General features: G+C 41.3%; 1 protein-coding gene across 1 annotated transcript; it reads left to right on the top strand.

Moving 5' to 3' along the window:
• Positions 1-1,577: 1,577 nt before the first annotated feature.
• LOC104497097 (riboflavin-binding protein) lies at positions 1,578-13,091 on the top strand. Its single transcript, XM_010140310.1, has 5 exons — positions 1,578-1,729; positions 2,430-2,529; positions 3,662-3,790; positions 8,988-9,099; positions 12,733-13,091. Exons 1-5 carry the CDS (start codon positions 1,591-1,593, stop codon positions 12,967-12,969), a joined length of 717 nt encoding a protein of 238 aa, XP_010138612.1. The 5' UTR covers positions 1,578-1,590; the 3' UTR covers positions 12,970-13,091.
• The last annotated feature ends 1,184 nt before the right edge of the window (positions 13,092-14,275 follow it).

The following is a 14,275-nucleotide window of genomic DNA, read 5'->3' on the forward strand; positions in this document are numbered from 1 at the left end:
TCAGGTGCAGAATCCTCTTTGCAGAAGGCAGATCTCACAATGAAATCCAATCAGCACTCACTACCAATGGTACAAGCAACAGTTTCTTATAGTGCTTGTGACCCCGGTTGGGTAGTACCTATAAGGCAGGTAGAGCAACCAGAGCGAACAGCAGCAGGTTTTGAATGGATCTTGTAAAGAGCGAGGAAGGACCTGGGAACCGGGAGACGTGGATTCTCTTCCAGGGGCTGCAGTAAAACTACTGTGTAAGCCAAGGCAAGCCATCATATCTACAGTCAAAACTAACTCAGTCAGACTGAAATATGAAGCATTGTTCTTAATGTCTCAAATCCAGTGAAATCCTATTCTGTGATAAAAGTCCCATGAAACCATTGCAGAATTGAATCTAATAGTTAATAATACAAGGAATCCTTGAAAAATCAGGCAGGTCATTAGTCCTATTTGGTGTATAGGAAAGGTGTTGTTTTTCTAATTCTAACCCAATGTTTGTACTTTCCTCTTTATCATGTCAACGTTTGCAAGCAATAAAAGGGCATTATGTGCTGGTCATTGTATCTGCTTTTGAGATAAATCTGTGTTAGCATTCCAAGGGTCAAGGAACTCTTCCAGGGCAAACGAATTCTGGAGCACTGATGCCAGATGGTGTGTGTATATAAAGTGGAAAAGGAGGAAAGCAATTTACTGTGTTCCCTTTCCCAGGAGAAGTGTCACCCAGAAGGACAGCAAATGAGGTGAGAAACTACTGAGAAATTGGAGAGACTATTTTCTTCTTCTGTTACATGTTATTTTCTTCGTATCTGAAAAGTCTAGGTACATAAAAGAGCTGCAGTCCTTATTCAGGCAAAATTATTCCAAAAAGATAACAGGAATATTTAACTAAAGAATGAAGAGTTAAATTAATGACATGTATAAAGAATTATGCATTGATTTATGTAACAAGTTCTAAATTTATCTGTATAGCTTGCTAATAGGTAGTCTGTGATTACAGAAGTTTTAGTCTCACAGAAAAACATGGTTTTATCTTGCATTTTTGACCAAACTCTTCAAAAGAGGCAGAAAATAATGGATCAGATTCTTAAGTATAAATTAGCATAGCCCCAACAGAGGCACGTTATCAATGTAATTTATCCAGCTCAGGTGCTGACCACTGCTAGCTCACTTGCAGCCATATCAAGTGTCTTACTTCCAAGCACACAAAACAATTCTGAAAGTTTTAGAACTAATCAATCTTTTCTTCAAATCTAGTGAAGCAGAGGAATGTTTCTTGGAAGCATTCAGAGATAAATTCAAGTTGGTATAAGAAATTTAAAATAGTTCTATTGAATACTGAAAATTATAACATTTTCATAAATAGCCTGAACTGTTGACGGCTTTTATCACTTGCCACCAAACCTCAAAAATATGAGAAGCGTTCGGATATAAGCAAAGAGAGAGGGAGATTGGGTGTCTTAGTATTTATGTGTGCATCTTTATTTTATTTGGTTATACATGTAGCTTTTTTTAAGCAGTCTTCTAATGTTATGGTTCCTCCTGGAAATAAAGGATATCAATAAAGACTTCTTCCCATACAGGAAAAAGAACCCAACAACAATGCTGAGGTTTGCAGTCACTCTTTTTGCTGTCATAATGTCATCTACCTGCCAAAAATACGGATGTCTGGAAGGAGATACCCACAAACTGAAGCCAAGTCCTGAGCCAAATATGCATGAATGCACTCTGTATTCTAAATGTAAGAGTGGTTTAATGTTTGCCAAGTATCGCCTAGAAGTACAGCTTGTACACAATAATTGTTATGGCAGTTCCCTTAACTTCTCATAAATATATAAGATGCAGTATACATTGTGTTTGAAAAGCTTCCATCATTGGCATTTCGCTGCATGCAAACCAAGAGTAAGATTCTGCTTCTTAACAAAGTCAACTACAAAACCCTCACTGACTTCACTTATTGTCTTTAAAAAATTCTGATTACTGATTGCAGTTTACTTTTCTTGTTGCTCCATCTCCTTAAAAAAGTTCATAACAAATATTAATTTGGTTTATTGTGATTAAGTATAAAAATGAATTAATTGTAGCACATACCAAATGGGAAAAGTTTAAATCAAAATATTGTAGTGAGCAAAGTATAGTATTTATTATATTTTTTCAAAGTTAGTGTCCCTCAAGATATAACATCTGGCAGAACACTTGTAAAATTCTTGGGTCTCCCTGGGCACACCTTGACAAAGCACTGTAGATGTCAACCCACCTAACTTAGCATTTACACTGCTACTTCCAAACCCAAAAAACTTAGAGATTGAGTACATCTAGTTAGTACTAAGAGACCTTACCATGCTATGGACCAAAATAGATACATCGTACATTTTGAGTCTTCCAAACACAGTATTAAAAAGAAAATCCTTATTGTGAGATCTCTGTTTCATCCCTAACAGCTTCCTGTTGCTATGCAGACTTCACAGAGCAATTGGCTCATTCCCCAGTAACTAAAGTAAGCAACAGCTACTGGAACAGATGTGGACAACTCAGTAAATCGTAAGTCAGCTTTGATGTTGTTGGCGTCCTGGTTCAACAGATCTGTGCTGTCGCAGTTATGCAGCTAATGGGAACTCCACCTGCAGCTGCTGGTGGACAGTCTCGAAGTTGCTCTAGAGATGATGCCACCCAGCCTAGTTCCTAGTTCTCTATACCTGAGACCTTACCGTTCTTCTCCTCTCACAAAAGCCCATGAACCCCTAAGTATACACCACATGTGCAGAGGGATTTATGCCATTTTATCAAGAAAGGGGTATGTTTTCTCAAGTTTGCTTTCAGTATGGAACCAGATCTAGCAATGGGAAGCAGTCATAAACCCAGTCGGTAACGACCCCATTGCACTTCTGTAGCTCTCTAAAGCAGCCGTCACATACCAGTGATTGTGACCCTTAGTCCATACAGACCAGGCTTCTTCCTGTGTTTAGAAAGCAGATCAACTAGATTATTAAATCTCACAGACAAAATGCACAAGAGTCAAGAAATTGAACTTCTGAATATTTAGTATAAAAATTCTTGTAGTCCTGTGGGTTTTGTAACCATGAAAAATATCTTCATATCTAAGATTTTTAGTACCCCATTAGTTGTTAGAGCTGTGAAACACGGCAAGTTATAGAAATAAAAGAATGAAAGTCGAAACAATTAAGCAAAAACAGATGTGCAAAAGTAACAGCCATTGCCTGCCACTCCCAGAAGAGCAGCGACAGTATGCGGTTTTAAGTAACTTCAGCTGGGCTGTGGGAAAATCTAAGGATTAGTGGAACCATGCAGCTACAGCAAAGAAGAAGTTTTGTACTACAGTTTTAAACTACATTTTATTATTGCTGGAATCATTCTTGCCAGGAAAACTCAAGCCCTCAAAAGTTTACAGAAAGCTTACTCAAATAGGGCTGAAATATGCATGGAAACATTTGTGCACTCTTTCACTGGCTGTGATAATTGCACGGTCAGAGTCTGTACACAGTGCCAAAGGAACTGTGACTGGAACCTAGACACATGCAAGGCGAAAGGATGCTGGTCTTGTTTTTCTCCTGATCTGTAGTACTGCATTCACATCAAAGCAGCCCTAGAAAACTGAGCCTATAGCCTCAATGCTAAGAAACAAGCTTATTTGTGGCTTTTCTCACCACCACAGCTGCGAAGATGTCACAAAGAAAATTGAGTGCTTTTACCGGTGTTCTCCACACGCTGCTCGCTGGATCCATCCCAACTCCATTGCTGCTATTCAGTCTGTTCCACTGTGTCAAAGCTTTTGTGATGACTGGTAGGTTCAGCTTTTTATCAAAGTATTTTTATTTAGCGTTAATATGCCTGTGTCACTAGGGTGTCAAGGAGCATGAGTGGATGAAGCACAGATCTCCCAATCAAGTGGCACAAAGATTCGACGGTGTTGAACCACCTTTATGCCTTTTTTCTTGTTCTTCCTCTTCATTTCTTGTTTGCCATCTCTAGGTTTTACCGTTAAGCTACTACCTCCAAAATAGTAATGACACAGGATGAATGCAGGATGGAGGGACAGGGACAGCACTGCCCTGCTCTCCCTGAGGATGGAGTGCAGTGGCATCAGAAGGAGCTCACACCACGTTGACACACGCTAACAGCAGTAAGGCCCTGTGCACCCTTTGAGAAGTCCATGCCTGTGAGTTAGCGTGTGTGCAGTTAGCTTCTTAAACCTAAACACTGGATCACGATATGATACATTTCTTCTATATGTATAAAATCACAGAATCATAGAGTGGTTTGGGTTGGAAGATAAGCTAGTGCCAGCCTCCCTGCTATGGGGAGGGACACCTTCCATTAGACCAGCTTCCTCAATGCCCCGTCCTACCTGGTCTTGAACACTTCCAGGGATGACACATCCACAACTTCTCTGGGCAACCTGTGCCAGTGTCTCACCATGCTCATAGTGGAGAACGCATTACGAAATCACAAAAGCAGCCACTTCCTCTATGTTTTCAATTAATTCATATAACAAATTAGCTTAATTCCTTAATTTTTTCACCTGTCTCTCTCTTAAAATCACTCTGAATCTCAGAGAAACTTGCAGCCAAGTAACGCTAAAAATATTAATAGCAGTGAGCAAGCATAATAGCGTTAATTTTGTTTCCCAAAATATAGCATTAGGCAATCACATTACTTTTTGAGTGCAGGACACATAGTGGGACAACCCAGCATCCACTTGTCCTTAGTCTTGGGGTAGGAGCATTATATGCAGGTGGGTACTGAGACATTTTCAATGGTCCATATCCATCATACATCATTCCCTCCTTCCCTCTTGATTTGGAGATGTTGGAGCTTAAAAAATGTCATGATGTGACATGGTAATCACGGTCAGTACCATACTAATGTTGTGCCTAGTAACTACAGTGATCTGTCAGTACAGTTAAATTGGTGTGAAGCATAGTACAAACAGCACAAGGTGTGTTCACACTGTAGAACTGCTAGCATCCCTCAAAAGTAATGAACTGTGAATGTCTGAATCCCTTAGGCTGCTCTGAAAAGCATGGAAAACTGTACTAAAAATGTTATAAAACTGTTTTCTTGGAAGCACAGAAAATACAGAACACACGGCGCGCTTGGCCAGGTTCTCTTGCGCTGCTCGGTATGGTGCTCTCCCTAGTGGTTAAACAACTTGAATATTATTGACACACGGATCCACTTTCACACCCCTCTTCTCTTCAAGGACTAAGTCTTGTATGCAGTGCAGTGTTTTGGTAGGATTTGTATTTAAATATGTCTCCATTGCTTTGCACCAAAGAAGGAAACAAGAAGCATAGCATGGCTTTTTAATGAAAGATAGTGAGAAGGGCTGATGTATTTCTTAGCTTCCCTAGAGTTTCCTCTACCGAGGAATTTTATTTTTGTGGTAGGAAACTCTATGTGCCTCAGGAACTGGCTTGTCATGTGCAGTCTTCCTTCCTAAGTTTTTGGTAATCTCCTAGACTGAATCCGACTATTGACCTTCTTGAAGATAAAGACTGAGACCTTGAATTTGCCTGAGTGCTCAGAAATCTTAAATCTCAGAACCAAATACCATCAAAATTTGGAAGCATTTGAATATTAAAGCACTGGAGTTGCCTGTGAGTTTTAGAATGGATCTAACAGGCAAAGTGATAGAATACCAGTAAATAGCACACAAAGTCACCACCAAACTGGTATATCCCATGGAAGTGTAGCGGTGAAATTAAATGTACCCTGTAAGTTTAGTGTGCATGTATGAACTGGTTTAAGCCAGCCTTAGCGTATGTAAGGTTTGTACTGAAGTGTATACAGTGGGTCGGTGTTACATAACAAAACCTTCAGTGTCCCGTGGGTATTGCCAGAACCTCCAAGTAAACAGCAGTTTAAACTTTCTGATGTGGAAAATATGGGGGTGTGTGATGGAGAGCTGCTGCACAGGAAAAACTGACCCTTTTTCCAGTGTAGTCTCCTGGCAGAGTAGGCTCTACTCTAAGCAAACGCTGAACAATTGCCCCTGTTGGCGTCACAGATGCCTGGCCTGAATCGAAAATGTAATGATGGCCCATTGCGGTGCGTGCTAGTCTGCGTGCCTGCCTAGTGCCAGTGTCAGCCTGTTCCCTCACCCCACTTAAGGCCTGAGGCTAGAAAAGAGCCTGGACAGAATTCGCACTCTTTCTGGTGATTTAAAGTAACATTTTTTCATGTTTATTCACCGGAGTCCCTTTAGCGTGCTGTAGTGCTGCTAGTGATGTGACCTAGTTTCTCTACATGCCGTGAGCATGCCTGCTGCATACTGTATGTCTTTGTGGCCAGAAATGTGCAGGGGATTCTGAATGAGCAGTGACTTCATTTAAAAGAAATCCATCTGGCCAGCTCGGGGCCTTCCTTTTCTCCCTATTGTCTTAGGATTCCTTGCTCCCACTAGTCCTAAAACTATTGCTTTTGAAAGAGCCTGATGTACCAGCCATTTTTTGACCCACCTGTGAAAGGGCCCTGTGCTCCTTAAAACAGCAACAGCTAATTATAAAAAAAAAAGGGGGGGGGCATTTAAAATAAAAATATCCTGCCCGTTGTGCATAGGAGACTAGTATGTTCAAGGTGGATCTTTTAAGTATTTTTGTTTATGTTTCTCGCAGGCTCTAATTAATGTTTGAGGAACCACTTACGGGTTTCTGGACAGCAGAAACCAGACTTTTCTTAAGTCACAAGTTTTCATAAACTTAGCTCCATAATTACTTCCACTGGGATAAAGAAAAACTCAAAACAACAGTTATGCCTTGCTATCTGCTTATATAACAAACCGCAGAGTCAGGAAATAATCATAATTAGGAAATATTTAACCTGACAATTCAATAGAGATAGTCGTGAATAAAAATATAAATAATTTAATAAACATTTAATTCAAATTCGTGAGGAAACCAGATGCATAGCATCAATGACCTAGTTCAGTAAAACTCTGAAATACATATTCATAATTGGAAAGCACAACTGAAGGTGGCACTAATTTTACAAGAAGTGATTCTGCCCTCTCCTCAGTCCCACGGGCTGCTCATTCTCTCTCCTACCCTGTCCTCACCTGTGTGCCAGCAGCACTGCCTGAGAGGCCCTAAGCAGCCCTGGCTGAAAAATACTCAGCCAAATAAAAAAGGAAACCAAAACAGAAGACTGTGGGAAGGGAAGGGCACAACTTCTTTAAGTGGAAGTGGTGGTATTAAGAGCTCACAGCAGGTGCTGATCGATTTTACCAGAAAGCAATGAATTTAAGGGTGTGCATAAGGTAAAGGACATGCCTACACGGCTTGAAGAACCAAGAGCTAATTTAATTGTAGAATCTGACAGTGGTATGTGGAGAGTTCAGACATAGTGACTAACAAAAAGTTTGCATTGATGCTCCTAACTGGCATGCCTTCGAGCAGGTGAAGTGACAAGCATTAGAGAAACGCTGTCACTGGGCAATTACCTCGATGTGTCTTTCTCAGTCAGGGTACACGCTGACTGCTTGCAGCTAACAAACCACAGACTAATTATTCTTATAGTCCCTAGTCCCAAATTCTTGTGCCAAACTGTCCCTTGTCCCAAATAATGGCATGAACTGGTAGGATCTGCCTATTAGTGTCACATGATACTAATTTATCAAATTGCAGCCTGTATTTCCAGCATGGTCCCTACCTCTGACAGCGGATTCATGGATGAACACGTTTGAGAATACATATCTCCTGCCCTAGACCTGTTTAGTTCAGGCCATGGTTACCCTTCATCTGTTACTGCTCTTCCTCTCTCCAAAACGCCTGGAAAACCTACGTGAATGTTCTGCAGATGGGCATGTTCTTGAACCTTTCTGCGTGTGCAAGTGTACTGCAATGTCCAGTTCTTGTAGTTGTGTGACCACATGACAACCTCATACGTCATTTTAAAATAGTCTGCAGCCTCTGTGATTTCAAAATAATTTTGGAAACGTGACCCTGAAGATTCAAAGTGACAAACAGAAAGTATATCCAACGGCATTAATTATACCATGCTGAATGATGCTAACTTTTTGAAGTGGTGCCTCATGGTTTTGGCACTCTCAGTTACTGGTACGAATAGTCCGCCTGAAGCCAGTGAGATTAAATTTAAGTAGATGTTAACCTATTTGCAGAAAGTGATCCCTAAGAAAGGTAAGAGCCACAAAGTGGAACATGAAAAGAAGTTGAAAGAAGGAAATTATATCGGATAACAGTAAGTCATGAGATCTGTCATCACACAGACCGGCCAGGTGCATACCGTACTCATTCCAGCCCATTTTATAGGCTTTCTTTTTTACATTATTACTTACAAGTTAAAAATAACTTAAAATTTAGAATTTTAGACTTATATCCTGCAAGACTTTAGTCTTTCCTCCTTCACTTCAACTTTAACTTCGTTCAACTTTAATGTCGTTCTGAGGCTGACAGCCTATTAGTTTATATGATTTTGTTGTTTGTGGATTTTCCTTATTTCCATGCACATTCCTCACAGCAAACCCCTGCCCAGGAAATACCATTCTTCTTTTTCCATAAATCCATAAACACAAACTTTCCCCAAATCTCCTTCGCATGACAGTTCACTCTCAGCCTACCTGTGCTCTGTCACAACATTGAACATCAGCAGTCATGGAACTCCCTCCCACACAGCATTTCCTCCTCTCAGTAACATCAGCAAACATAACCAAGCACAAAACACTGTGTGGGTGAGTGTTGCTCCTCAGAACATGAGCCCTTTGCTCAAGCCTGTGTGTATAAAACACAGTGGGCGAAGTGTTTAGTCTTCATGGGGATTTAGGTCTCCCCGGCCAGCTCAGAGTTTACATATATGTCAAGCTAAGATAATGTGCACGTTTCTTGAAGATCTGTTGCTAAGCAGCTCTGCACAACCACACCATGTTACTAGCAGAGCCCACATCGACTTTTTGAGTTGAATCTGAGTCCACAGAAAAAAAAGTCAGAGAAATAACTCTATCTTCCACACTAATCTCCATGAAGGTATGAAGCCTGCAAAGATGATTCCACATGTGTTCGTAACTGGCTGACAGACTGGGAATGGGATGAAAGTGGAGAAAACCGCTGTAAGAATAAATGTATTCCATACCATGAGGTAAGAAAACCTGATCAACTGGAGCAGAAAAATGGCATTAAGAGGTTTTGGTGTTTTTTAATGAATATATGGGTGTAAAAGGTGAATTATCTTTAGTTCCGCAGTTTTAAGCCATACCTACATCAGACTTTTTAAGTATACAAATTTTAAAACTTTTATATTTATGTAGATTGCTTACTCTAAGTATATATAAATATAATTAATCTCTATTCATTCCACTCGTGAAACAGAAATAAAAGGCCAAGCAACACTGATATTTTAACCACAGTGGGGCATAGAAATTAAATGGTAAATGAAATTGTTCATACAACAGAGGTACTAAGATGCATTTTAAGAGGTTCCTACATAATGTAAGCTTTATACACCTCTGTCTTCTCAGATTGGGACATAACTTCCCAAATCACAAAGGAATTCTTAAAGTTTTCTGGCCTATTAGGCATCTTTGCCCTTTTCACTATTTTACCTTGTTATGTTCAAGTCCTTCTTTCATCCTCCAAATCCCTAAGTCCTGCCTGACATTATTCTATGGACCTTTCAATAGTCAGGCAGGCTTTCTTCTAATATCTCAAGGAAGTTCAGCATCAGGGCAATATAATACAGCTCAAAACTGCTATACTTATGTGAATAATTTTAACAGTTGAACTTCACTGAGTCCATGAAAATTGTCCAAACTGCAGAAGTAAACAAAATGTAAACGCAGTGCTTAGGGATTGGCAGTAAGGCTTGCAGAGGTCCCAGATTCATTGTCTTGAATTCAATTCAAGTGCATGTACTTCCAGAAATCATTTCAGCAACTGATATAAGTGGAAGTCACAGTCCAGTTAGTACAGGATTGCTGTCTGCCTTGCTAAAGTGACACTAATCAGCAGGCTCAGGAAAGTAGCCAAAAAACAAATGGGCTGTGGAAACTTACAGCTTAGTTTCCCAGATGTGCTAAATCATCAGTAGTTCCAGTCAAAGGGAAAAACAAAATTATAATCTCCGTAAATAATCTCCAGGCCCTGCTCAAACTGTCCCTAGTCCAGAGATAGGACCTTGAATTTCCTTGTACTTATTTCTTAAAGAAAATATACCATCTGCAGGGAAAAACATGCAGCAAATCCAGAGGTCTTATCACTTGAGGCCAGGCACAGCTATTCCTAAACTAAATGAAACCACACCCTAAACTGCCCATGTTTTTCACCAAAAATAGGCTTGCGTGGTAAGTAAGAAAAATGATGAAGTTTTTTCAGAGAAATTTTTAAAAAGCAGATTTTCCATATGAAAATTACATGATAGACAAACACCAGACTCGCTTGGTTTGGACTCAACTCATGGAAAAGGAAGTTACTGCTACCCAGAAGGGTTCTTCAGTGTCAGAGCACTGTGGACAGATGCTCGCTCGGCTACGGCCCTCAGCTCGAATGGAGGAGCAGTCAGCAGCCCTACATTTGACATATGTCACTGGTTGGAAGGACTATTTGAAATAAATGCTGAATATGGAACAAACGCTGAATATTAAGGATACACAATGGATCATAGCCAGGTTTATCCTGGCTAAAATGAGGTGCATTTTGCCATTGTTCTCCCAAATGAGTGCTCCGCAAGCAATGTTACTGCACAGATGAGAACATTTCCCCAAAACTGAAGAATCAGAGTCTGTTGCAGTAATTTAGAGTTATGTTTGGTAAACGGGTTGTGTGCACTGTTTGTTTGCTGCAGCATTCTGCCTATGATCTGATCTTTAAAAAGGACCTTCCTTAGGAGGAAGGTCAAAATAGGATTACCAATTTAGCAAGTAGAAGAGCATGAACACATATTACAGAACTGTGGACACAGGAATAGGACGTAGCCATGTCTCTTGCACACAGACCTAAGAAAAGCTTTTAATACTTTCTGGAATGATTAGCTAAAAGCAGGTAGAAACCCAGGAACTGTACAGGAGCTCGAAGAAAATGTCTAATGCTGCTTAAAAGCACAGGAATAGTGGGAAAGAAACAGCAAAAATCTACCTGCTCTGAGAACACAAGGAGAGAATTAGATTTAGCAACCTTTCCTTTTCTGACCGTGCATTGCTCCCTGTGTGTTAGTCAGCCTCCACACTCCTCTTCCAGCAACCGCAGCATCCGTGGAACAAGCCCAGGCTAGAGGTGGTGTGAACTGAAAAGTTATTTTACAGACTACAGAGTCTTTGGGGCTATTTGGAATGGACTCTGTGTTATTCACAAAGGACAGATTGCTAAAGCAGATTTCTTCTCATCTGCCTTCCTGAACGGTATAGCCAACATCCTATTACATGTGGGGAGACAGGGAGACGTCTCCTAAGAACTCATGGAAAGTAGGTGGAGCTGCAGGAAGATAGGTGAAGCTGCAGGACTACAGATGCCCATTCTCACTTCCACGTAATAGACAAATCTGTAATCACTAATTTTTTTGCACACGAAGCAGCTTCCATGCAGAAATCTTCCAACCACAAAGACAGGGTACCTTCTCCAAGTCAGCCAGCACTCCACACAGGAATTACAGCACTCGCGGAAACACAGTAGGGTTAAAGAACCAGCATCACGTCCAGGGATTACTCGTACTACTACAGATGAAACAGAGCTTCCTTCAGAGAGATGGTGGTGACATGGTCAAGGTGAATCAGCAGTCCTGCTGCCTGGCCCACGGTTTCAGTCTTAACACTCCCACTCCTTAATTCCCAAGGCTTCTACTCCTGCTTTCACTCCCACCCCCAACATCTTGGCTTTGCTCCTGGGAGTACCTAAATCTTCTTTTACAGAAACAGAAAAGATTGAGCTTCAACCACAAACACATGGGAGAAATGCAGGCAAGATAAAGTGTATATCCTGCCTACTTTGTGGTGGTAACTCCTAAGCTAATGCTCTTTAGGCAAACTCAAGCTGGGCAGACAGAAGGTTGTCACCATGTGAACTTGGCAAACAAGAAATATCTTGCTTATGTGGTTGTCCGGGTCCTATGACACAGGCCTTACAAAACAACAGGACCAAGAACAGGACAGATTCACTTGAAGAGAGTACAAGAAGTTGCAGTTTACCATTTCTTGAGGCAGAAAGGCTGTTGCACCATTTTCTTCGAGCAGTTCCAAAGTTATGTCGCTTCCCTTTGTGAGGTCCTGCCCGGTCATGATGTACAGGCACAATGAGATCACACGGAGCTGTGACTCCACTGGGCTGTCTCCAGCCTGTAGATATAAAGATTCCCGTATTCAAAGCACTGTCTGGCACTTTCAGCACTACTCAGATCCCAAAATATGTCAGAGTGTCCTGACATGCTACAAGTTGAAGAGCCTCTCACACACAGCTTTGGGCTGTCAACCCCAGAAGGGTAGCTGGGCTGTCAGCCCCAGGGTGGGAACAAAGGGCTGGCTGTCCATCACTTTGCACTTTGTGTAATCGCTTTCTCTCACAACAGGCAAATCTCTTTTGCCAGTTGTGGGACTGAAAAACAGTTTAAGATACCTCAGAAGTGATGAAGCATGGCACACAGCAAGACAGTATATGACTGCAGACTGCTTTTTTATCATCTAGTTCCGATTTTTGAAATGGTATAAATGTTTATTGATTTGATACAAACTTATTTTAACTCAGTTATTTTTAAATGTAATTGATGCATTTCTTATTTGATACACAGATGTATGCAAATGGAACTGACATGTGCCGGAATATGTGGGGGGAGTCATTTAAGGTGAGCGAATCCTCCTGCCTCTGCTTGCAAATGAACAAGAAGGACATGCTGGCAATCAAGTATCTCCTCTCCGAAAGCTCAGAGGAAAGCTCCAGCATCAGCAGCAGTGAGGAGCACGCCTGCCAAAAGAAACTCCTGAAGTTTGAGAAACTAAAGGGAGAGGAAGGGGAACAGACAAGATAAATGCTGGTGGATGTATGTCAGGACAAGCGAAATCGTCGTGGGGGCTGGGCTCAGGGCATCAGGCCAGCCTGCTTTACCTCTTACTTCCTAGAACATAATAAATCAATGGCTGGTTATATTAATCTTTCTCTGATGTTTTTGCATCTGCATCACAAAGCTCCTAGGCAGGTTAGCACAGGTGTAATCTTGTGAGTTGAACTGAGCAGCTGGAAGACTGCAGGTAACATCTCGGGGTTGACTTTCAAAGAGGAGAGGCACAGGCAGCTCCTGCTGACTTAAGGTGGAACAGTGAGAACTAGAGAGCTCCGTAATGCCATGCCAGTAACGCACCAAACCTCCAACCCAAACCCTTCAGTAGCGTAGGCACACAGCACTCCTGTCACAGGTTCCTGTGTGCCTGGCTCTGCTTAAATAAAGAACAAATGCTGCAGGCAAAAACAGGTCAGAGAGCCTGGCTACTGACCTCGGAAAAAGTATTGTTTTGTATCTCAAAAACTTTATTGTAAAATGGGGGATTGTGGTGTATGAGAGAAATCCCTGGATCCATATATTACCAGTATACAGGATGCATGGTCTGCTGCACTGGGCTTTTACCTTAAACTGCAGTACAGAAGTCTCCTACAATATGAATCTGAAGCATAATTTCGAGTGCAATTAATCCCACTGAATGATTCCAGACAGAATGATGTCCAACAAATGGAAATGTCAGGGAGGGCCCCCATCAGTAATTCTGCTTCCCAGCATCACTGTTACAGTCAAAGTAAAACCAAAATCTGCTCCAATCCCAGAGAGACTCATCAGGTAAGAATGAATGAAATCCTGGTTTCAGTTATGCATCCATACTCCCTCTGACATCGCTGTCCAGTGGACAGATCTGTGCCATTCTGTACAGCCTTTCATAATGGTATCACCAGGAAAACCATGAGAAGGATTTATCTGGGGCGGGGTGGGGGTGGGGGGCAGATTATCAAATTGTGAAAATCAGCATCATCTCAGTGCTTCTTATGGAATAGACACCGTAACGGCGTTTAAGGACTGGCTCACAGTTAAAACAATGACTTATCACATCCTGTTAAACGAGGAGAATCTTAAAAATCCAACACACTTTCTTCACTGGACTGTTTATTTATTGGAACAGTTTCACACAGCTGCAACAGTAATGCTAAACCCATTAGGTCACGCTCTGCTTCCAAGCAGCTTCTCAGTATATTTAACAATGGGCTAATTCCTACCAGCACTGAATTGTTTGTAGAATCATACTTTGCCACATCTGTATTTTGTGTTGACTCAAATTGGCAGGTCTACT

The sequence above is a fragment of the Buceros rhinoceros genome, unplaced genomic scaffold, assembly GCF_000710305.1.
Source record: "Buceros rhinoceros silvestris isolate BGI_N320 unplaced genomic scaffold, ASM71030v1 scaffold23307, whole genome shotgun sequence".
NCBI classification, from domain to species: domain Eukaryota; kingdom Metazoa; phylum Chordata; class Aves; order Bucerotiformes; family Bucerotidae; genus Buceros; species Buceros rhinoceros.

Excerpts from the sequence above, each read along its gene's own strand:
- LOC104497097 (XM_010140310.1), top strand. The coding sequence starts at position 1,591 with ATGCTGAGGTTTGCAGTCACTCTTTTTGCTGTCATAATGTCATCTACC. Across the intron at positions 1,730-2,429 it reads ATGCACTCTGTATTCTAAAT|CTTCCTGTTGCTATGCAGAC; the intron begins GTAAGAGTGGTT and ends CATCCCTAACAG. Across the intron at positions 9,100-12,732 it reads AATGTATTCCATACCATGAG|ATGTATGCAAATGGAACTGA; the intron begins GTAAGAAAACCT and ends TTTGATACACAG.